General features: G+C 34.2%; 1 protein-coding gene across 1 annotated transcript; it reads right to left on the minus strand.

The window, feature by feature from the left end:
* Window positions 1-271: 271 nt before the first annotated feature.
* Window positions 272-20,675, minus strand: LOC130449032 (endothelin-converting enzyme homolog). Its single transcript, XM_056786667.1, has 12 exons — window positions 20,502-20,675; window positions 10,011-10,053; window positions 9,575-9,898; window positions 7,865-7,989; window positions 6,043-6,273; window positions 5,958-5,990; window positions 5,679-5,905; window positions 4,151-4,606; window positions 3,202-3,266; window positions 2,167-2,417; window positions 646-811; window positions 272-570 (listed from the first exon to the last, which is right to left on the minus strand). Exons 1-12 carry the CDS (start codon window positions 20,559-20,561, stop codon window positions 341-343), a joined length of 2,211 nt encoding a protein of 736 aa, XP_056642645.1. The 5' UTR covers window positions 20,562-20,675; the 3' UTR covers window positions 272-340.
* Between the last annotated feature and the right edge of the window lie 4,392 nt (window positions 20,676-25,067).

The raw sequence follows: 25,067 nt of genomic DNA on the forward strand, positions 1-25,067 counted from the left end.
CGTTCGTACGAAGATACGACATAAAAAAACTCTTTCTAGAAATACGAACCTATTTTTTTTCAAGTTTCTATAGAGTAATCTTCATTATCTCGAACCGTGACATGAATCTTGTCAACTGTCGGAAATTCTGCGTTCATGGTAACATTTATTTTTCCACATTTTTCCATGAATCAGCATTAAACAAGAAGATACTAAAAAAATTGAGGAAATTGGTGAGGAATAAAGTTGTAAGACCAATTACTGAATCTTCTGGATAGAATAGAATATCAAATGAACTACTTTAGACATTTATTTTGTACAACATACATAGAAATAGAAACTTATTCCGTTGTGTGATTCCTTAGTCTCCTTCATCTTGTTCTTCATCATCATAATCGTCAGGCGGAGATAAAGGAAATGGTCTTATAACACTGGGGTCCAGCCAAAAGCTTGATCCTTCAGAACATTGGAAAGTTTCACCAAAAAAAGGAGAGTTACTTATAACATTTCTAACTTTTATTTGAGGAGGTAATGTTTTCGTTTCGAACAGATCTTTCATAAAAGAAACTTCAGATTGGTCATCGCAGAATTCTGAAATTGCAATCATCAATTGACAACGAAATTTTTTAGTTTCATATTTTTAATTTAGAAAGAAAATTGACAAACCTTGAGCGAAAGCTATAAAAAAACTTTTATTGAAGGATATTCCACCGCTTGATATCCAAGGTAAATTTTTTGATTTCTTTTTCATTTTGTGCAGATAGTCAGTTACTAATTTGAAAGCAGCATTATCATAAATCAATTCATTGATATAATCGTCACCATTTATTGGCTGAAAATTATTATAAATTTGAAAATTCGATTACTTTGTCGTTTTTCCTAATTAGACTTCTCATCAAAAGCATTAAGTTTCTCCAGCTACTGGGTACTGGAAGTTGTTGAAGTTAATCTTCTATTTCTTCTGATGTTGAATCAGATATCGGAATATTTCACGTTTCTACCACTAGATGACCTTCCAAAATAAGCCTACTCTTTCCCTAGCATCATAAATCTTAAGCAATCCAATCCACACCCTTTCAATACCAGTTGGTTATCGATTTTCTTCAGAAAGTCGTAAAGATTGGAACACAAATAGATGAAGGGAGGAAGATAAAAAGTTTTTTGTACTGCACTCTACAACATCCCCAAGAATCCATGGACCGAAACGACGTGGTTAGTACCCAAGCAATTCTAATAATCTGGATAACCAAGATCAAATGCCTGGGAATCGTCCTAGATGTCGATTAGCTAGTGCACAAGACAAGGAAAATAATTAGTAGAAGTCATCAGAATACGATCAAAGTTTGAACTAAAAACGAAGCTCCACTTCATCAAGGCGTGTGGATAAATAGACTAAGGGCTACCGAAAGAAGCTTCAAGTCAAGCAAAACATTAGTTTGAGGTAAAAATAGTAAAAATCACAGAGTTTAAGCCAATGAGCCAACATCCAGTTCCAAATAAAAGTTATAGAAGCTGAATAAAGATGTATCACCTATTAGGGATCACGCCAATATGATTATCGGAGGAATTTCGAATAGGAACCGATTCTTTAACAAGTGATTCCAGTCTTTAAATTCAATTTTTGGATGCGATAAGTTGGAAATCTGGAGTAACTTTGAAGAACAGAAGAGAATTGGATTGGATAAGATGATGAGGGTGGATGGAAGAATCATTCTTTGAGGGATACATTTGGGGAAAGGCGGTTTCAAACTAGTTATTTGTCCTATTTGCTTGCTGGTTCTAGAAAACTTGTCGATATAATTTAAAGACCAGCTTCACGATTGCTTCATTAAGTAAATAGTAAATTTTTCAATTTTTACCCTATCAATTTCAATTTTCGGACATATTCAAAGTATATACGATGGTATTCAAAAAATACAGATCCAGAACATATAGAACAGTCAGCTGGGAACGTTATGACTTCAGTTTTTTGGAATATTCTTGATCGATTAGCTCCAAAAGGGAGAGATAATCAATAGAGAATACTAGATAGAGTTGTTGGATCGTTTGAATGCAAAAATAAAGGAAAACGTCGTAGAAAAAACCCTTTTTCACCAAGACAATGTACTGATTAACAATGGTTGAATTGAATGTGTTTTCTTAGTTAGTCACGTGAGTTATTGAGTGATGGTTAATATGCTTTTTCACCTTAAATTTGAGGAAGCTCCTGTGAAATGGATACGGAATTTTCATATAAAATTTTTCAAATATTTCTTTAGATTGTTTCATCAAGTCGTTGTAATAAGCGTCGTTTGTTTTTATATTATCCGTCAAAATTCCACGACCAATTGGATCAAAATGTTTGGCAAGATTTTGAGCTAACGGAAATCCAATTTTTGCCAACCGAATATGCTCCGGCAATCCGATGGGTACCTCATTGAACACTCCTGGATGCATAACTAGAAACAAAATTTTTAAAAAATGATCAAGTCTCAGAGTTATTATCAAAAATGAAGACAGCGGTGTGTGAAAAATTGAAAATGAAGGTGAGCGGTAAACCGAAGCCATACAACCTATTTACTCAAAGTAACTTTTAACGAAAAAATAATAATTAATCATCAATGGTTGCCTTGCTGCAGCTGGGATGATGCAGACCACCTTTCATACCATCTTGTAGGTGGTCGTCCTGGTGGTCGGGATGTTTTTCTTCCTTTGCAATCTTTACCAACTCGTCATCTGACATTCTATCCACGTGGTCTCCCACTATATCCTGGATGTGACATATCTCCCTCATTTCATCTTTTTGCACTTCAGTATTACTTGTTCTACACTCTGATCATATATTGCGAGTTTACATCTTCTCGGTTATCTGGATACTGTAAAACTTTTGGTTTTCTTCAGGGATATTTGCATGTTGAAAGCTTTCGATATTTGTTCAAACCTATACAGTAGCTATCTTCGTCTCCGGTGGGGATCACTGCGTCTTCAGCATAACATACAATCACAAGTAATAGTCCAATTAAATTAGCCAACAAGTTCGTTCAATTTAATTCCGTTGGACTATTTTTGTTTGGGTTATGTCACTTGTCTCATCGATTTAACACACACAATTTGAAATCAATATCGAGCTACATATGCTGCGATGTGAGTTGTTTATCCACGTTCTAGCCGTGGACAAAATTATATTTAAATAATAATGAGATTTTCATATAAAAAAGCGTAGTATTATAATAAACCCCTTACCTATTGCATTACTCGTGTAGAATGTCACGGGTTTCGTATTGAACGGACTCACAAAATAATGTAACCTAAGAAACAAAACGTTTTTCAGAATGCACATAACCTCACTTCACTTAATATTGAATAGTGTAAAAAAAATCTAGAGGGAACTAAAATTTTTGGTTTAATAATTATTATTTTCTCTATCCTTGTATAAATATGTGGAAAGGAGGCAAGTTGTTTATAAAAGGTGCGGAATGTTTTCCAAAATGAAAGCCGTTCATAATAAAAAATATTTATTTTATTTTAAAAGTAAATAAGGAATTTATTTACTTTTAACTATGCTAGTTTGGTTAGCGTAAACTTTCGATTTGATATAACCCCACAGGAAAAACTCCATAGGCGTTAAATCGGGACTGTGTAGAGGCTAACTTATGTTATCTCTCCTGGAGATCAAGTTGCCTGAAAAACTCATGGGAGGGAACCTACTGGAACAAGGTTTTTCGGTTAGTTCAAGCACGAAGAAGTCGTCTTGTATCTGTACACAATATCCAAGGTAACTTTAGGCAAATATACGAGTTTTTGATGTTTGTTTTTGGTTTAGATGCACTCCAATGAGATGAACACGAACATCATTCGAAAACAAGATGTTGGTAAACGTTGTGAAGCGCTTAATCATCTTGTTAACAGAGTAGACGAGGCTCGTACATTTTCGAGTCTTTGGACACTTAAATTTCAGTTTAGCCAGGGTTCATCCGATCTCTTTAAATTTCTCGGACCATGTTTCAATCAGGCTTGGAACATCATTGTGGGACTAAACTTTCGTTTCCTTTGGAATAGCTGCGTTCAAGCAATAAGCAATCCGAAGGTAAACTCTCTTTTGAGACTCCTTGTAGCATATGTAATGGTTTAAAACTCATTTCTTTATGGTACTAGGTAATTGGAGTATATTAAAAAAAATACTAATACTTACAGCGTCGCTGAAGAAGATTTCAAATCAACAATTTCGTAAATACGCTTTCTATAATTCTTGAGTAGAATTACAACATTTTCTGTAAAATTATCCCTGACTTTCAAATCCTTGTAATTATCTCTGGTTGTGTTCATGTCTCCAATAGTGATCAATCCCAAATTCAAACGTTCCAACTTTTTTCCAAACTTTTCTTTAGATATATCGTCCAATTTTGAATTATTTATCGATTTTCCAAACGAAAGTTTCAAATCGCCGAACATCATTTGTGTCAAATGTGTTGGTAAAAATATCTTCTTGGCTGGATTTATTTCATAAATAATTGTTGTTACTATGTCCGGCATTAGCTCGTGAGCTAAATTCATACAATAAATTTCTTTGTTGGAGACGTGTTTTGGAGATGCCAAATTCCGATATAATTGAAAATGTATGAATTCTTTGATCATACTGACAAGTTTACTGTAAAAAAATCCATAATAGAGTGGATAATAATATAGAATTGAGCAATCTGGAGTACTAGTATCATCTCAGTGAATTTTTACCAACTATAAACTTATTTTGTATAATTTAATATTGATTTATCAACACTTCCATCGATTTAAAGCTGTCACATTCTTATCAGGTGTTATTTTCAATAGTAAAACGATTGTTCGAAATAATTTTATAACAGATTTCGAAAGCTTGGTGCCTGTAAGCAAGCCCGGCCAGAAAAATGACCAATTAGAAAAGTCGAGTGGAGATCCAGACGTGTTAGTTTTTATAAGCTGATTCTACCTTGGCTATGTGATAGAATTTCCGTTGCAGCCTTTCAAGTGTATTTTCAATCAATAAATTCATCATTTCCGGAGCTTAATGGTGTCGAACTTTGTTCGGAACGGGACTGGATGGGTTTAGGTTAGGTTAGATTAGGTTAGGTTAAGTTCTTCGTATTCAGAAAGAATAATTGCAGGTTATAACAAAATGTCGGCAATGTTTCCTCTAGAAATTGATGATGATGAATTGAAAATGTTTTTTTTATTATTTCTAAACCTTAGTCTTCAAAAATTTGGACCAAATTTGAACACTGGTTCCAAATTTTTAACACCACCCGCCGCTCCCGCCTCGAACAATATTTTCACGAACCGAACATGGATTAATTATTGAAGAGTAATTTTCAATTATTAAATAAATCATCAATTTCTAGAGGATAAATTTCCAAAACTTCGTCATTTATTCTTTTTGTATACGAAAAACCTAACTTAACCTCACCTAAGTTAACCTAACCTAACCCAACCTTTCAAGGTCATCGGGGCTGTAAGGCTTAAAAGATAAATTACCAAAATCACTTGTAGAAATGATTATACGTGAATGAATATATTTAATATATTTAATCGGCCCAAAAAACGTAGATTTAAAAAAAAATCGTTGAATTCGTATATGGTCACCATGTTATTTACATAATTATCATAAATATATTTTTGCAGATTGAAAAAAATTGTATTACTTGTGGATGTTTGTGTGGATGAGAAGAAATTTGAAAAGTAAAACTTACTCTTTATCAACTTTACGCAACTCTCGAAAAACAAAATCATAATGACTGGGATAACTCACAAGAATTTTTTCATTTCCACTGAACGTTTTATTCGTGGTTAGTTTTTCGAAAAACAATTTCCAATCAATGAGACCGTATTTAGAATTAAGCTCATTTATTTCCATTGATTTAAATAATTCTCCGGAATTTTGATCGGATCTGGCTTTTACGGCAGATTCTATGAACCGCTGTAAACAAATAAATAAGCATCATCACTACAAAAACTATTCTGATAATTACCTGAATCAAATCCAGTAATTCAGTTAGGAACATCTAAAATAAAAGTACATAGAAAAAAAAATAGATACAATATTTGTTACAATACGTTTTTTTCTGTTATTTTACCAATTGCTTTCATAACTTGTTCAAAATCTTCAGCATATTGTTTTATCAATTGTTTTTTACACCCTATATATTCTTCATGCAACTTATCTATATCGATAGTTTTCGAACTTATGGAGTTCTGTAAATTTTCCAAACATTCTTCAGCGCTTTCCTCAAATACAGACCAACCCGTAATCCTGGTTTTTAAATAAGAAACACCTGATACAGGTAACTAAAAAATAATAATATTATTCCATAGAAATACCGTACGAGAGCGTTTTAGGTATGGCAACACTGATTTGTATATGTCAAATCTGTCATTGTCATCATTGACATTTTAATCGTGAACGTACTCCGAACGTGTCTTGTTTGGGATAGATTTTTGTACGATGATTTTCTACAACAGTAATGTGTCTACCAACTCTACGCTATTAAAGTTTTTAGGTATGGCAACACTGATATATATATATGTCAAATCTGACATTGCCAACATAAATTTTGACATTTTAATCGTGAACGTACTCAAAACGTATTGTCATACGAGTGATGTTTGAGATAGATTTTTGTACGATGATTTTTTACGACGTGGATTCAATGTGTCTACCAACTCGACTTTTGGTGATAGAGCACCATCTCTAACCACTGTACTTTGCTAGTTTTCCGAATTCAGTCATGATCTCACTTCGGTTCAGGATGAATTTCGTGGAGATAGACATGTTGTCATGTGACATACAGTGAGATTGAACCAAATTTGGGCATTAGTTTCACTCGCATACACTTAAGATTATATGAAAATTAGGCTCTCGAAAATATTTGTTCGCGTTGGATTTGGCGATCGCTCAGAAAAAGCTCGCGTCGATTGGCGCAAAGAAATTATGACAAAATTAAATTTTGGCCAACATGAGTCAACGTAAGCCAAATCCAGCCAAAGATGGATGAACTTCGAAGCAAATGGTTGCCTACCAATCGCAGAAGACGAATCATTTTCCACCACGAGACTGCGAACTCTCAAGTTTAAACAGACATGTTTTTGAACAGTTGAAACATCGAATTGATTGTTCATCCCCCGTACAGATCTTTTTTGGTACCCAACGATTTCTTGTTATTTCCGTATATCGAAAATACATTGTGAAATCAACGTAGCAGCAGTTCGATATTTATTTGTATTTTTCCGAATTTTATTTCTGTTATTCTTTCTCATTTTGTTTCCTATTAAGTCAGTCTGGATCGTTAATCGCGACCAAAGGAAAGCAAAGTTTTGAGGCGTCTGTGGGCAGACACAAATAGACAATTTTCACTCAGCAATCGTGCTCTGTGTCTCAGACTTTTTGCCTCTATCTGAAATTCAAAAAGTAGCTTCGAAAAACGCGGCATTGATTTAATTTTGTATGTTATTGAGTGGTTGATCAATATAGAATAAAAATGCAATCTTTAATAGGTAGAAAGTGTTATTAGATTAGTTTTCCAACGGGGTAGACTTTTTCTCGATGTTGCCAAAGTGTTTATTGTTGATCAGTATAATTTCATAACAGCCTTGAAGTAATTCCTTTGAGGTATTTAAGTCCGTAGCATTGGCTAACAAAACTGGATTGAAAAATAGGATTAAGCATGTTTATATTGGTTCCAAAGAGTTTTTATTCGAAGGCCACAATTGAGGTTTGTAATAAATTACGTTGGTTTAAGCTCTAGAGAAAGCGAAGAACTTTTTACCGAAGAATACTTTGAGAGGAATAACTTTGAAGACAAGTTCTACCCCTTCGAGAAAACGGAAAAACCTACTGGTATCGTTAATATTTTCAAGACTTATAATTGTTAAAACTTACTGAGAACTGGAATTTTTCTTTGGTTTCCGAAATGATTAATCCAATATCAAAAAAGGGCATCGCTTGAAGTAAAATAGCTTCAACAAATAGATCAGTAATATCAGAAGTTACCAACGGAGCATCAACTGAAAAATAAAAAAATAATCGCGTATCGCTCCTCAGATAGCAAAACACTTTATTCTAGAACAAGTTAAGAAAATTACATACTTACATACAAATATTGCTGTACTAGAAAGCGATTGATCAATACAGCATATATTTCAAGTTTGAAGACGCCGCGTTGTTGAAGAAAATCCACTGGATGATCGTCGATTGAAAGTGTGCGAGCTAGTAGACTTGGTAGGCATTTCAAAGAGTGCAGAACATCGCCCATTAATTGGAAATTTGGACATGAGAAAGATGGGTGCCGCGTTCGCTCACAATGGAACAAAAACAGCGTCCTGAAGTTCATAACCAAGGATGAAACTTCACACCCGGGATAAAAGAACAATCAAAACAATGAACTGAGAAGGAAGAGCCGATTCCAAAGGTGGTAAAGGCCGTTCCATCTGCAGGCAAGGTCACGGCGTCGGTTGTTTGGGATACGCGTTGGATGATTTTCATTGGAAAAGGAAAAACTATCAACGTTAAGTATTATGTTTTTATAACGTTTGGATGAAGAAAGAAAAGTGTTGTTTCATTGAGACAATGCACCAGCTCCCACATCCGTTATTGCAATGTCCAAAATTATTGAATTAAAGTTTCCAACAATGAAGAGATGATGTCTGCATCTAATGGGATGCTTTTATGTACTCAAATCCAGGTTCAGAATTAAAATGCATAATACATTGATTCATTTTTGAATTTAATTCGAAATTACAACAGTTATATTTGAAGAATATTGGAAAGTAGTACCTGGTGGTGCGTTGTGTTTCAAAATATTTTCGGTAATTGAAATATTAAAGTCAAAATTGAAGTTTTGGGTCAAACGTACTGTCAGAATTCAAGTTCCACTGGCACTGGTGGCTTTTACAAAAGGAATTTACCCCAGTTATCGCTCTATTATAATAAAGACTTAACAAACAAACTAACTATGTATTTTATTATGAATAGATCTGAGTGTGATTCAGGGGACATAGAAATTTAGGATTCGATGGCACTTGTTATATTTTTTTTATTTGGAAACAGCGTTTAAAAATGTTATACAAAGCATAGTATAGTTACAATCATTTTTTCATCAGTAACTTAGCTCACTTTTGAGTTTTTGTTTGAATTCAAGAGAAACTAAAATAGAGGAACCACAATATGTAAATTATATAACGTTCTCTAGCATTTACGTTGTTGAGAATTTAGATATTAAGACCTAAACTCTATCAAACATCATCAAGTTTAAAAAAATCGGCTTGGCAGAACCAGATTTAAAGATATTTTTTCATAACAAGTTTCCCAATCTCCCCCATCTCTTATATGACATGAAAAATGCACAGAATTTGTCAAAGAATTCGATTATTGTAAATAAAGTGCCACTTAATTGATTCAATTTCGAAAAATTCAATCAACTATTTTCAAATATGCTTTTTACTAGTGAACCACGTGTTTCTTGGTACTTACCCACCCAGTACGTTATTTTCATCTAATTTTCATATTCCAAGTATTTAAAAATCTTGTAAACTGAGACCGTATGCTCTATAACGACCCAATATCAGCAATTCGCAGATAGAATCTACTTACTATAATCTATATTCATCAAAAAGTTGAAATCTTGCGAAAACTTTGCGCAACTGTCATAGAATCTTTTGAAATCCTGCAGGTACTTTTCGGATCTGTACGTAATTTTCGTATTCAGGTAATATTCCAGCACCTCAAAATTGCTACGGGTGAATCCGTTTTCACGTATACGTCTTCCACAAACTAAATCATAGAATTCTTCGCATGGATCCGCGCCGTGTTCCATCGAATTGAGCATTTGGGAAGTGAAGCGCTCACACGTGGGAGTGTTACATTCGTCAGGATTGCCCTTCTTCTTCAATAACGTCGCGCGTTTCATTCTGTTTCCTAATAATATAAATTAATTTTATTGTAAATTAGTTATAACTAATGGATTTGACTATTCATATTTCACCAATACTGAATCTGTTTATGACAATTGATTTTTATTTATAATTACCCCAAATATCCTGAGTTTCCGTTGATAAAACCTCAGAGCCTATCTAAAATATTGAAAAATAAAACATAAATTTGCTATAAAGTTATTCGAGAAATTTGTTTCCACGAGATGTAAAGACCTCCTTCAACAAAAGAAGGGGTAGCTTTTAACTCTTGAATTCCCATGTCCCAAGTTAATGAAAAATATATTCCCTTTTTATATAAAATAGCTTAGTTACATTTGAATAAAATAAAAAAATATATAAAAAATAAGTAAACCACCCCCATTTTTTTTAATGGGGGGGTCACCTGCAGGTGACACTGGGCATTGTAGCAAAGTTAAGACTCTGAAGGACACACGGGTTTTTTACCGGTCTTAGTTAGGAAAAAAGATACAGTTTTATAATAATATCTATTTTATTACATATCTATATGAAAAAATATAACAATTATTTATTGTGAAATCTGTACCAACATTTTAGATGCAAACCGATATTGCATTTGGTACACATTTTTCTAGTGCGTTGGTGACAATATCCGCATCTTCGTTGACTTCCGAGTGATCGTCCGCACTTCCTGCGGTCCTTACCGCGGCAGGTACTCTTATCTGAACAGGAACGCCACAAGAAGAATTACGGGACTCGGGCTTGCCATATTTTTGTAGGTAAACAGTTACTACATTTTTCCGGAAATCGCAATAGGTCCAGTTGTTTTCTGACTGTCTTTTGATCAGCCATGCATTTTGACAAGCTGCATCCAGGCCAAAAGCAAACAAAGGGAACCACCACTTTTTGCCGCGAAGAGCTACCCTCATGGAGTCAAACGTTTTCTTCAAAGCGGTCTACCCCACCCATGTACTTATTGTACATCTTGATGACGGCTGGGCAATCAACTTGAATTTTAGCTCGTTTTTTATCCACAAATCCAATCCGATCCACTTTTGTGATAGGATCCAATCCGTGGCAGTTGGATGCAATGGTGACGATGTTATTGTCATGCCGCTTAGCTGCAATAATTTCCTTAGAAGCTTTATGACATAGCTTACCTCTTGGATCTTTTTTCATGTCCTTTGAGTATGGCAAATTACAATTCTCTAACCGGTTTTCCCGAACAGTACCCGTGCCCCCAACATTTTGCTCTCGCAAATATTTGAGAAGAGGCAAACCAGTGAAAAAATTATCAAAGTATAAGTTGTACGATCCTAACTCTTCTGGTAATCTTGAATGGAGTTCTAAAATAACAGCAGCTCCTAGGCCCAAGTCGGACTGCATCTTGAGGCCAGGGCCGGACGCGCCCTGATATGGCTCACAATTTACTAAATATCCATGGCGCGTAGCAGCTGACCAGAGCTTGTAACCGAACCTTATCGGTTTTCCGTGGATATGTTGTTTGGTACCGTGCCTTCCAAAGTATGGTACTATAGTTTCATCTATGGAAATGTGTGAAGAACCTGCTTTTTTGAAATGTGCAGTGAAATTTACATTCAGTTTTGTAAAATATTCTCGAACTTTAGCAAATTTGTCGTTAGGCGGCAAGGAAGTACTGTCAGAAAGATGAAGATATAGCTGAATTTCAAAAAATCTATTCCGCCTTATGCTAGATGCTACTAGGTCATTGTGCGTGTCACTTTTTACTTCCCATAACATTCTCATATACTTTGGAGTCAAATATCCTGTAAGTAGCAGTATTGCAATGTACACTCTAATTTCATCACAAGTTACATTCAGAGTGTGATTTCTCTGTAAAGCGTACAAATTGCTCATATCAACTATGAATTTTATTATGTCGTCATTATAGAGCAATTCGAAACACTCGACGGCACTCATCACTTCCTGAGAGTTAGTAAAAACTTCTTCATCATGGTCTCCTTTGCCGCAGCTAGTAAAAAAAGTGTCGTTGCTATACCATTTTTTTATAGTATTGCCTTTTTTCTTTTTTTTCTTCGGTGCAGGCACGTCGATTTCTTCTTCTTCCAGGTCATTCATGCGATTTTCTCCAGAAGTGGAGGGTCTATTTTGTAGCTCTACTTGAGATCGAAGCATACGACTCGGAAGATGAAGAATATTAGCTTCGTTTTCATCTCCACTGCCTTCGTCAGTCACCACGTCATCATCAGGAGGAAATAAAATAATATCACCTGGGTCTTCCTCAGCCAGCAACTCCTCGGCAATCTCATCTAACGTCAACCTGTAATACGTAAACAAGCACTAAAATATCATGAGCACATAGCGATAAGACTAAATGTAAACAAAAATCTTGTTATTACTAAGAATTAATTCAGAGTAGTAGAATTATTATATTGCCCAGTGTCACCCAAGGGTGACACTGCATGTTTCCAACGTTGTAACAAGGATGCTGATAAGTTATTCTTATTGTAAAATACATTTTTGTAATAGCTTATATATTCATTTATTAGATGTGATAAGAAAAAAAAATAATACTTACGGTTTAGGCATTTTTATTTCACTTTATATCGCAAGAAATTACACAAACTCAAACTGCTCTAGACCGCGTGAAACAAATGAATGAATTTGACAAATGACATAATGGTCAGTGTTGCCAAAAAAAAAACGAATAGTGTTACTAATTAACTTTGCTGTAAAAATGGTAGGATTTAAAAATAAAGTTTAAGTGTGGGAGAAAAAAATGTTTTACTTTCTGTCACCTACAAGTGACACTGGGAATTCAAGAGTTAACTTATACATTGAAGCAGATCTTTATGACTTAAAAAGTAATTAACCCTGTTTTTTTTCTATCTCTTTTCTATAATATCTAGTTCATCCCAAAAACAATTTTTTCAGTACTCGAATTTTCATTTGTATAGAATTAGAAGGTATCTAGTGTATTTAGGGCGATTGTTTTGGGGTTTGAAAATGTATGGTGGTGTTGTAAATATTTTTATCACATATTTTTTGACGAATGTATCCTGTGTAATTAGTTTCCAGACAGCGGGAATCCACAAACGGGATTAAAATCGTTAATCAACCATATTTTGCTTTAGGGTCTCGTTAGATTTTCAATATCTGAGACCTCTAATTTTGCTTTTCATTTATTTTGTGGTAGACTGTATCTACTTCCATATCCATATTAATTGAGCTCCAAGAAATATTATTCGGGTCCATATGAACATATCAAACAATGTTTCTCTTTCGACGTCGATGACATTACCGAGTCTAGAAATGTGAAAATATTAAAAATATTTGAATCAATATATGGAAATTTTTTGCAGAGTTTTTGAACCACCAATATGACTATGGGAATGCTATCAAAAGTCTTTCAACGATTAACCCCATTCCATGGTAAAATTTACTGTATCGTTTATCGTAGCTAAAATTCGTGCTCCATTTTTGAGCTCGTTCGTTTTCAGTTCTATAAGTCTTCTTCCAGTTGAGGTGATTTTGATTTGAAAACGTATCCAACTCCCAAACTGGTATTTCCAACTTTTGAATCACCATCATACATATACGTGAATTTGTCGTGGAAATAATTTTCCATTACAAACATATAATGGAAAATGATCTACTGGTCCGAAAATTTTCCCCTCATTAAAAAATTGTAGCAGTTGAATTACGAAGTGAAATGAATTCTGAATTTCTTGTAAATTTTGAATGAAATTGCTGAAAACATGTCTTTGGATTATTTTCAACGTAAAAAAATTTTGATAAAATTATTCATGGTATGAAAATGAAATTTTCCCAATTAGCTAACACACACACACACGAAAAAAATTCTGTAAAATTTTAAAATTAATAAAATTTTGTGCCTTACTATGAGAAATAAGTGAAATGCCCCCAATAGGCCAGGTACTAGCCGATTTCCCGTGTAATTTTGATAATCAAGATCGATTTTCTTCTTCAAAATCTACCCTGCGTCGAAGGGTGCTTTTGCCCTGGGTGTGTGGAGTGGAAACCACCCCTTCTTGGAGATGATAACTCATTTTATTAAAATGATACTTTTAGAGTTGTTAACGATTGAAACTGCTCATTTTTCATTGGAGAAAACCAATAATTTTTAGCGTTTTTCTTGTACAAAGATTAACTTTTTAAGAACCTCTGTGAATTTAATAATAACTGGCTATTTTTGGTGAACCCCTTAATTGATAACCTTCAACTTCAAATAATTTGAAATTGATGGGATTTTTGGAAAAAACTCGAGAGATTTTTCCAAAGCACATACAACAACTTTCGAAATAGAAACTGTCAAAAGTTTTTTCCATGAGAGTTGACTGATTTATAACAAACCCTCGCCATTACCACCCTAATTGAAATTAATTGTAATCCACTTGCAATCAACTTTATTTATGTATCATCGATATAATCCTTGTTATTTGACCAGTTTATATTAGAAAAAATAATCGATTAAATCGAACACTGCATTTCTGTAATCTTGAAAAAAAATGTATTTTTCTCAAATAGACCAAAAATTATACATATTATGAGAAAATGTTTCAATTTTAATTGTAGGGTTTCTGTTGCCAAAAATTTTGAGCTTTTTTAAATCTATGTGGCTCATGCAACCCCTTTGAGCTGCATCCTTTTTGAAACCAGGGAATAAAAATAAAATTAATTAATATGACGTTGAAGTACTTAAAATTTCATACAAAATGCTTTTTTTAAAAAGTTTCTAGCTTGAAAAATGAGCGAATTATCGTCGAAAAACCGCCTACTTTTTTTTTTCAAAATTTCGAAGCACGAATTTTGGACTATTGGATGAAAGTATCGTACAATCGAGCAACAGCTGCAGAAGATATTTTTTAAATAAAAAATTGATTTTAAAAATAATTTTTCATTACTTCAGTTAAATATTTCAATTGTTATTTCGAAATTTTTGGTCATTGAAGGTGGGTTTCATATTTAGAAATCAACACTACAACAAAAATACTTACGAAATATTCTCAATTCAATATAAATACACTTTAGGATCATTTTTAATTATAAAACAATCGTTGAAATAATTTTTTTAATTTTTCATGTGATTAGGGGATGATTTTGAGGGGTTGTATGAATTTGATTGATCATAAACGTGTTTGATAATGTCAAAAGTTTCACGGATAATATATTTAAACTTTATTTCATCCTAAACATGCATAAAATCTGAGATTTAAATTTTTTTTGCAATAAGGGGGTAGTTTATACCCCACTAAATATAAAAAGCCCGGTTCGGCACAGGGAGGATTTCGTAGAAGAGGGTATGTAGAAATTGAATTAAAATTTTCATCAAAATCGAGATTATAATAAGTGTTTTTAAAAAAAAAGTTTTTAACATTACTACCCTCGGAGAATGGTCTTTGTAGGGGTTACATTAGTATGAATAATCATAAACTTGTTTAAAAATATGAACAGATCTACGAATAATCGATTTAAACTTTATTTTAGTCAAATATATGCTAAAATCAAAGATTTTGGAATTTTTTACAATAAGGGGTAGTTTTCAGCCTCAAAAAATAAAAATCACTCTTCAGCACAGGTAGATTTTGGATAAATGAGTGAGTAGGTAAGCACAAAATGAAATTTTCATAAAAATCGACGTTGATTACCAAAATTCTACAGTTTTTTACCGCTGGTTCCTGGATTTAAGTCGTCAAATTTTGATCTCCTCTGCAGTGTGTGGTTTCTCATAGTGGATACTCTGTATATCGGATTTATATTTATCGAAATATTTTTTTCGGATAACTCTCTCGATATCCTATATACAATCTCATCACACAAATTGTTAACACACAATAACCACGTAAACAGGTCCCTTCTGACACCAGAATGAGAATAATGTAAACATCATCAATAGAGTCGTTAATGTATTTTTCTGATGGATGGGTTGTCAGGAATAAATAACAAATTGGTTCGTAGTATCATGAATTAGGTGCAAAAAATGTTCGCAGCGCTAAATTTTATAACATTGTATCAGAAATATGTTTATACAACAATAAATTCCTCTCGAACATGGATACGATATTCCATATTTATGAAAAATGTACTAGAAAATGGATTTTGATAACGTAAAATGTATTTTAAGTGAAAAAATGAAAAGTATCAATTCCTAACCTCTAAAAAGCTTCTGGTGGAATCGTTTTATCGTCTTCCTCAATCCTAAGCTATACAACGTGAGTTATATGACGTTCCGCTGGGAGCTATGAGCTCTTATTGACGTGGTGAGGTCATCTCCAAAGATAGGACGCCTCTAACCATTTTTCAGGTCTGCAGGCCAGTTTCTTTTGAATCCTCTATTCAGTTGGGGATATATTAAGGGATTGATGTGCAATTACTTTTTGTATGTGATGGATTTTTTTAGTTTTCGTGAAGTACCAGGGCGTTTGTTATCATACAGATCATTTTGGATTAACTTCTTTAGAAAAAACTTGTATTTTATTCTCTGGCACATCCCCATAGCTGGATACCACACATCCAAATTGACTTTATAATGGTTTTGTAAATTAGGAGCTTCTGGTGAAATCGTTTTATCGTCTTCTTCAATCCTAAGCTATACAACGTGAGTTATATGACGTTCCGCTGGGAGCTATGAGCTCTTATTGACGTGGTGAGGTCATCTCCAAAGATAGGACGCCTCTAACCATTTTTCAGGTCTGCAGGCCAGTTTCTTTTGAATCCTCTATTCAGTTGGGGATATATTAAGGGATTGATGTGCAATTACTTTTTGTATGTGATGGATTTTTTTAGTTTTCGTGAAGTACCAGGGCGTTTGTTATCATACAGATCATTTTGGATTAACTTCTTTAGAAAAAACTTGTATTTTATTCTCTGGCACATCCCCATAGCTGGATACCACACATCCAAATTGACTTTATAATGGTTTTGTAAATTAGGAGCTTCTGGTGAAATCGTTTTATCGTCTTCTTCAATCCTAAGCTATACAACGTGAGTTATATGACGTTCCGCTGGGAGCTATGAGCTCTTATTGACGTGGTGAGGTCATCTCCAAAGATAGGACGCCTCTAACCATTTTTCAGGTCTGCAGGCCAGTTTCTTTTGAATCCTCTATTCAGTTGGGGATATATTAAGGGATTGATGTGCAATTACTTTTTGTATGTGATGGATTTTTTTAGTTTTCGTGAAGTACCAGGGCGTTTGTTATCATACAGGTCATTTTGGATTAACTTCTTTAGAAAAAACTTGTATTTTATTCTCTGGCACATCCCCATAGCTGGATACCACACATCCAAATTGACTTTATAATGGTTTTGTAAATTAGGAGCTTCTGGTGAAATCGTTTTATCGTCTTCTTCAATCCTAAGCTATACAACGTGAGTTATATGACGTTCCGCTGGGAGCTATGAGCTCTTATTGACGTGGTGAGGTCATCTCCAAAGATAGGACGCCTCTAACCATTTTTCAGGTCTGCAGGCCAGTTTCTTTTGAATCCTCTATTCAGTTGGGGATATATTAAGGGATTGATGTGCAATTACTTTTTGTATGTGATGGATTTTTTTAGTTTTCGTGAAGTACCAGGGCGTTTGTTATCATACAGGTCATTTTGGATTAACTTCTTTAGAAAAAACTTGTATTTTATTCTCTGGCACATCCCCATAGCTGGATACCACACATCCAAATTGACTTTATAATGGTTTTGTAAATTAGGAGCTTCTGGTGGAATCGTTTTATCGTCTTCCTCAATCCTAAGCTATACAACGTGAGTTATATGACGTTCCGCTGGGAGCTATGAGCTCTTATTGACGTGGTGAGGTCATCTCCAAAGATAGGACGCCTCTAACCATTTTTCAGGTCTGCAGGCCAGTTTCTTTTGAATCCTCTATTCAGTTGGGGATATATTAAGGGATTGATGTGCAATTACTTTTTGTATGTGATGGATTTTTTTAGTTTTCGTGAAGTACCAGGGCGTTTGTTATCATACAGATCATTTTGGATTAACTTCTTTAGAAAAAACTTGTATTTTATTCTCTGGCACATCCCCATAGCTGGATACCACACATCCAAATTGACTTTATAATGGTTTTGTAAATTAGGAGCTTCTGGTGGAATCGTTTTATCGTCTTCCTCAATCCTAAGCTATACAACGTGAGTTATATGACGTTCCGCTGGGAGCTATGAGCTCTTATTGACGTGGTGAGGTCATCTCCAAAGATAGGACGCCTCTAACCATTTTTCAGGTCTGCAGGCCAGTTTCTTTTGAATCCTCTATTCAGTTGGGGATATATTAAGGGATTGATGTGCAATTACTTTTTGTATGTGATGGATTTTTTTAGTTTTCGTGAAGTACCAGGGCGTTTGTTATCATACAGATCATTTTGGATTAACTTCTTTAGAAAAAACTTGTATTTTATTCTCTGGCACATCCCCATAGCTGGATACCACACATCCAAATTGACTTTATAATGGTTTTGTAAATTAGGAGCTTCTGGTGGAATCGTTTTATCGTCTTCCTCAATCCTAAGCTATACAACGTGAGTTATATGACGTTCCGCTGGGAGCTATGAGCTCTTATTGACGTGGTGAGGTCATCTCCAAAGATAGGACGCCTCTAACCATTTTTCAGGTCTGCAGGCCAGTTTCTTTTGAATCCTCTATTCAGTTGGGGATATATTAAGGGATTGATGTGCAATTACTTTTTGTATGTGATGGATTTTTTTAGTTTTCGTGAAGTACCAGGGCGTTTGTTATCATACAGGTCATTTTGGATTAACTTCTTTAGAAAAAACTTGTATTTTATTCTCTGGCACATCCCCATAGCTGGATACCACACATCCAAATTGACTTTATAATGGTTTTGTAAATTAGGAGCTTCTGGTGGAATCGTTTTATCGTCTTCCTCAATCCTAAGCTATACAACGTGAGTTATATGACGTTCCGCTGGGAGCTATGAGCTCTTATTGACGTGGTGAGGTCATCTCCAAAGATAGGACGCCTCTAACCATTTTTCAGGTCTGCAGGCCAGTTTCTTTTGAATCCTCTATTCAGTTGGGGATATATTAAGGGATTGATGTGCAATTACTTTTTGTATGTGATGGATTTTTTTAGTTTTCGTGAAGTACCAGGGCGTTTGTTATCATACAGATCATTTTGGATTAACTTCTTTAGAAAAAACTTGTATTTTATTCTCTGGCACATCCCCATAGCTGGATACCACACATCCAAATTGACTTTTTAATGGTTTTGTAAATTAGGAGTTTGTTTTCCAGGATCAGTTTGGATTTCCTTCTAAGAAACCAGTACAAGTCTTCCGTTTTTAAGTCAGTTTGTAGTATTCGAGCAGGTATTTCGCACAACACTCCTCTATAATTTCAGCTCAATGCTCTATGCTTTTAGATCTTTTGTTTAATCCCTTATTCCTATTCATTTTATTTTCTTTGTCTTACATTTTTAATCAATGTTTTTCTTGGTTTGGTATTCTGTTTTCGGGTATCCGCCAAATGTGTCCAGACCATCTCAATTGTACTCTATATTCTCCATCTCTAGCTAGAAATTATTCTCAGAAATGTTCACAATTGAGTGGTACTTTGAGAGTGGAGTAGAAATAAAATTGAACGTGAACCTCCGTTATTTTTTAACGGGCAATCGATTTTTTCATTCAAATTTTAATATTGATATTCCGGGTAGCTCAGAAAACAATTTTTTTAATTGGAACCCCTTTATTTGACTTCGTAAATAGATTTCACTTCATATTTTCGGCAACTTTTTTGATTTGAGCAGCCTTATAAAATAGTAGCGAACCTTTTCGATAAACCAAAACCAAAAAATGCTTTTTCTTAGGATTTTTGCGATTTTCGTTCATATTGCTTTTAAAGTTATCCCGATAAGGAATTTTATTTCTTTATTGACTTCCTTGTTTTTACAATTTATGAGAATTGAAGATAATTTTACATATTTTCAACAAAAAAAACTGGAATTTATAGGGACAACATCTGAAAAAAGCAACAGCTAAAAATAATAGGAAATTTGTTGTAGCGCCAGAGTGTAATTAGGTCTGAAAAAAATTTTTTTTCCTTCTGCTGTTATAGAGGGCGCGTATGTACTTGTATAGAGAAAAACTTTTTTTCTCTTAAACCTGTAGGTAATTATTAATTGAAAATCTAGTAAAAACCTTATAGTTAATTTTTGTGGTGGTAGATTTCTGGACTATTTTGAGCCGTCTTCTTTATGAATATTTAATTTTTTTCTGATGCTTTCCATTAAACGAAAACTTCAAGAGTCTACGGAAGTTCAAGCTGCAAAGACTTAAATTATGAGAATAGAGTAATCGTAATAAAGATTGATTTTGATTCGAAAATATAGTTGTGGTACTTTTTTTTGAACAAGGACATTTTCCATGGACGGTCGTTTCAATCTTAGCCAGAAATTTTCAATAAAAAAGAATAGAAACTGAAGAGACAAAAAATTATGGAGAAATTTCAGTTATTGGTAATTTAAATTGATAATTCAGCAGTTTTTCTTTTATTTTCAATCCCAATCTGTCATTATTGCAATTAGATATCCACATCTTTTTCCCTGCCCAATTCACATCTCGTGTATGTTAATAGATTAATAGATTTTGAGTTACTTACCGAAAGATTTGATACAGAAACATGTACTAAAAGTAATAATAATATGAGTAACTTAACCATTATAAATTTGACTTTTCCACCAGCTGATCGTCCGTAAATGTTAATAATTTCATTCACGAATTCAACATTTAAATCAGTCAGGTAGTTACGAATTCAGAGTATATGGTTTGTCTCAACCGCGACGTTTTCGCAGGATGTTATATTATCAAAATACGTTTCGAGTTAATCTCCTTTCCTTTTCCTAAGATACTACTCTCTGTTAATTGAAAGTAATATCAGGCGTATTAAGATAATAAGTTGGGAAGATTGAAATTCCGGATATTATATATTTCCTTCATCGATCATATACAAAGCGATACGAATATCCGACTATAATTTTCCATATTTCATATAGAATCAATAAAACCAAATAAACGATTGATGATAAGAATAATCATCGATTAAAAACAACAACCCCAATCAACTTCTGTCGTTAAAATAGACGTCGGAAAAGAATTAGTCCTCATTATTGTCAAGGCCCAAAAACCACAAGTCTCGATGCAGTTTGATGATTTCTACACTAAAGGAAGTCACTGATATGATCCAAAATACCAACAACTGAAAATTGAAAGAAGTCTTTCAGTATTAAAAATGTCAAACTTCGTGATTGAAATGTCAGATTTGACATAATCGCATCAAAACTTAAGTAGCAACCCTCGTATTAGAAAATGGAGCCGGAATGTAAAACACTGTTATATATAAGCTACAAAAAGATATCAAGTAAAGTTTAATATTAAAGCCTTTTCCATATTAGGTGATTTAATTTTGGATTTTTTTGTTGTTTGCGTCAATCTGTTTCAACGGCTTCAAATCTCAAATTTAGGTTAACAAAACAAAAAATTTTCCGATTTTATAACTCGAGTGCTTCGGGCTGTTATAAATTTTTCTTCAAATACCGTCCGAAATGTGTTTGAAAATGCCGAAATTTACTCTATAAATTTTCGCTTGATGGCACTAAACTTGACTTTAATTGAGGACGGTAGGAGTTTTATTGTCATTAATCCCAATATTATCTTTTTAATGCATCTGGAGTCAGTCCGAAGAGTTTGATAAAAATGTGCTAAAGAAACTTGGAGTCTGTTTCTAGGAAACTTAAGTCTTTTAATAGTATTACAACTTAATTTAGATTCTTTGATTATATTGTTGGTGGTGTCATAAATAAAGCAATTCTAATCAAAGGATAATGGTTCTCGCACGTGACATTTTCAATTGAATTACTCACAAAAACTCCGTATAAGATGAACCGTTTCAAACTTTTAAATTACGTGAAATTGAATCTATAAAAGATTCTGTAATATCTGTGCACTATGGTGGTTGATGTACTTCATCCACATCATTACGGATATCTTTAAACTTTCCACGCCATTCACGCACAACACCATCACTCAGGAAGTTTTCCCCATACACACAACTCATTTTCCCATGGATTTCTACAGCACTATGGCCTTCAGCCAGTAGAAAACGAATCACACTTCGAAATTCACTCTGGGCGGGAGAACCAATAATGGCTGACACGTTTACGTGACTATAGCACAACGCCGACTGACGCTTCGCAGTCGCCTACAGCGCATGATGCCTCACTCTGCACTGACTCTTATTTGATCTCAGTTTAGCATCTTTTATGAACTTTGCAATCGAAAAAATTCAATAATAATATGAAACCTACTACAGTTGAGTAATACGAGTGGTGTCTGCAGAGTAGATTTTTCTATAGATACGTAGAACGATCTCAAGCTTTGCACAAAGTTTTAACTTGCTGCTTCGATTCAGTTTATTAAAGTAGAGTTCGAACGACCGCTCAGTCAAATTGTTCTAAAAACTGTCCCAAATTTCCAAAACAAATGTTCTAAGGATTTTTCATGAGCATTTGGATATGATAAACGGTTGGTGTCTCGAATTTTTAGCGTGGTGCAAGAGCAGCGTCGAGTAGAACATTGTGAGCGATTTTTAGAGCTTTGCTGCTACTGAAATCCAAAAGAGATTCTATAGAGTGGAATCGGAAAGAAAATCTCGTTCCTAGAAAAGTTAATCTAAAAGAAAACACCAAAGAGTGATGACTACAATATTTTGGAACTGCGTCTATTTTAGACTAAGAACACAATATGTATTAGTCTCGAACTCCTGTAGATTGTTTGGTCAACGACCTAGAAGTCGAATTGCTGTCCAGTCGAGCATCTTCAGGGTACATTAGGAGATTGAGCTCCAAATGTACGAGCAATATTTTGATCCACATACAGCTTTTTCCTATTAGAGATGGTTTTAAGTTCTTTTATTGCTGCCATGTCAATGACAGGCGAATTTACGATGATGGTGATATTTTATGTCCACATATAGAACCAGCCTTCTTTGTAAAAACAGTAGCCTGGGTCTTAAATTAATTGGATTGGCTCGTCCCCATTCCAAAATGTTTTCATGATCAGTATTGATAGTAGTGATCTCTTGTGGTCTGCAGGACATCAATGTGCTGTTGTTGGTGGAGTAGAGTAGTGGACCAGCTGTGGAGTTGACCACAAACCCTTCTGAAGTCTGTGTGTCTGATAATTTAATTTTGAGAGAAATTTCCTGGACTTGTTGTCACAAAGACAATCTAAAAACGGGCGATATGCATTTTACGGATCTGGATAGGAAACTTACCTTGCAAAAGCTTACAACTGGGAATCTATTTCGTATTAATATCTTGGATAGAGGAAAAAAGCTTAGTCGAAGTGTCACTAATAGTTTGAGATGATTATCGATTCATGGTTAAGATATTTACAAGCAATTGAATTGTTGTACTTTGGGAAATATTTTTTTAAACCAATTTTCCATCGGAAAAGGCCTAGTATCAAGAGGATTTATCAAGTGACAAATAATTTGGGAAAAAAAGTTAAAGACCAGTAAAAGGATGTATATATTACAGTTAAGTTAGCTTTACAAAGAAATAAATGACGAAAAACAAACAAATGAGATCTACAGATGATATTAGATTATGGTGGAAGAGTAGAAGAAAAAAGAGGGATTGGACCCCCCCGAAAAAGGTGCTTAGATTAGATAGAGCAAGAAAAACATTGGAAAACAAGGCCAGGAATCAGAGAAGTTGAGGTGTGTGGTAAAGGACGCCAAGGACGTGAAGCCGAGGAGTTGAAATATTTGAATAAATTATGTATCATCCTGTACGTAAATTTTGGAAGCATATTTCCTTACTAATTGCGGTAGTTTGAACCAGTTCGTGCGCATTAATGTAGATATGTGATATAACTAACATTTAATGAGATTATACGTCAATTTATCAAGGATAATTCGACTGAAACGATGAAGTACAAGTTGAATGAGAAACGTGGTACAGAATATATTTACATGGTTCTCGAAAATTAAGAAACATCAATTAATATTGATGTATTTTATGTGAAATTATTCACAAATTCAATTGGCTAGAATCTCGCATTTCTGTACCCAACTTCGTGTTGTTTATTATTTATTTTTGCCATTTCTAAGTTTATTTCTGTAACGAATTAAATATACGATGATGGTTCCAGGAGTTTGATTTTCAACGGAATCTCCTTTTAGCTCCATACACTTTTCCTATCGATGTTCAATAAGTTCGACACCCTTTTTATAATAAGAATCGTCAAGCTTTTAACCACCGACATAATTGTTGGAAAATCTTCAACCACCGAGCTATTTTTTCAAATCTAGGAACAGAAAATGATCCGAGAGGGCTAAATCTGGCGAATAATCAAACTTTAATTCATTACTTGGTGCATTGTCTTGATGAAACACTCTCTTCTCAGTCCAATACCGCCGTTTTTCCTTCTTTTCCTTTTCCTTTCCTTTTCCAAGATAGTCTATCATAATTACTCTACGCGCATCTCAAAAAACCGACACCATAACCTCGCCTGCAGATGAAACAGTCTTCTTTAGAGCTGGTTCTCCTTGTCAGTCCATTGGTTTGATTGTTCTTTGGTTTCAGGTGTGTTCCATTATGAACAAACACGGCATCCAACTTCTGGAACCACGTTTGTAGTCCTAAATCCTCATAAAAACAATCAAATAAATTGATAAATTCTAGGTGTCATCATATCTTTTGTGGCCTCTTCATGATCTTATTCGACGTCGATTCATTCCACTGTTTCTGTTTAAACTCTGGCGACTTGTGGTGAATCTACATGAAAACTGTCATATTTGGATTAAATCAAACTGGAAAACATCCTGTGCAAAAACTTAGAGGTGTACACTCAATCAAATAAAATAACTCAGCAAGTTCAAATTGCGATAAAGAGTTAATATTTAAAAAGCGCAAATTAAAAAATATCTCATTGACCATCCCTTATATCGCAAGTTACTTTTGCTTGACCCAAATTTTCTGAAAATTCGATATGGGAGGAACTTGGCGGTTATAGATTTTCACAGGAAAATGAATTCTAATCTGAGAAATTGTAAGGAAACGTATTAATTTTATCGCGCGCTTTCTGTTCGAGACAACCAACAAATTTTCCATTCAGACCTCGTTGTGGATCGAAGATTTCTTGTTCTTGTGAAGGATCCGGC

The sequence above is a fragment of the Diorhabda sublineata genome, chromosome 9 (assembly GCF_026230105.1).
Source record: "Diorhabda sublineata isolate icDioSubl1.1 chromosome 9, icDioSubl1.1, whole genome shotgun sequence".
Taxonomy (NCBI): domain Eukaryota; kingdom Metazoa; phylum Arthropoda; class Insecta; order Coleoptera; family Chrysomelidae; genus Diorhabda; species Diorhabda sublineata.

Excerpts from the sequence above, each read along its gene's own strand:
- LOC130449032 (XM_056786667.1), bottom strand. The coding sequence starts at position 20,561 with ATGGTTAAGTTACTCATATTATTATTACTTTTAGTACATGTTTCTGTA. Across the intron at positions 5,991-6,042 it reads GTAAAATAACAGAAAAAAAC|ATGTTCCTAACTGAATTACT; the intron begins GTATTGTAACAA and ends CTTTTATTTTAG. Across the intron at positions 2,418-3,201 it reads CTACACGAGTAATGCAATAG|TTATGCATCCAGGAGTGTTC; the intron begins GTAAGGGGTTTA and ends TTTTGTTTCTAG.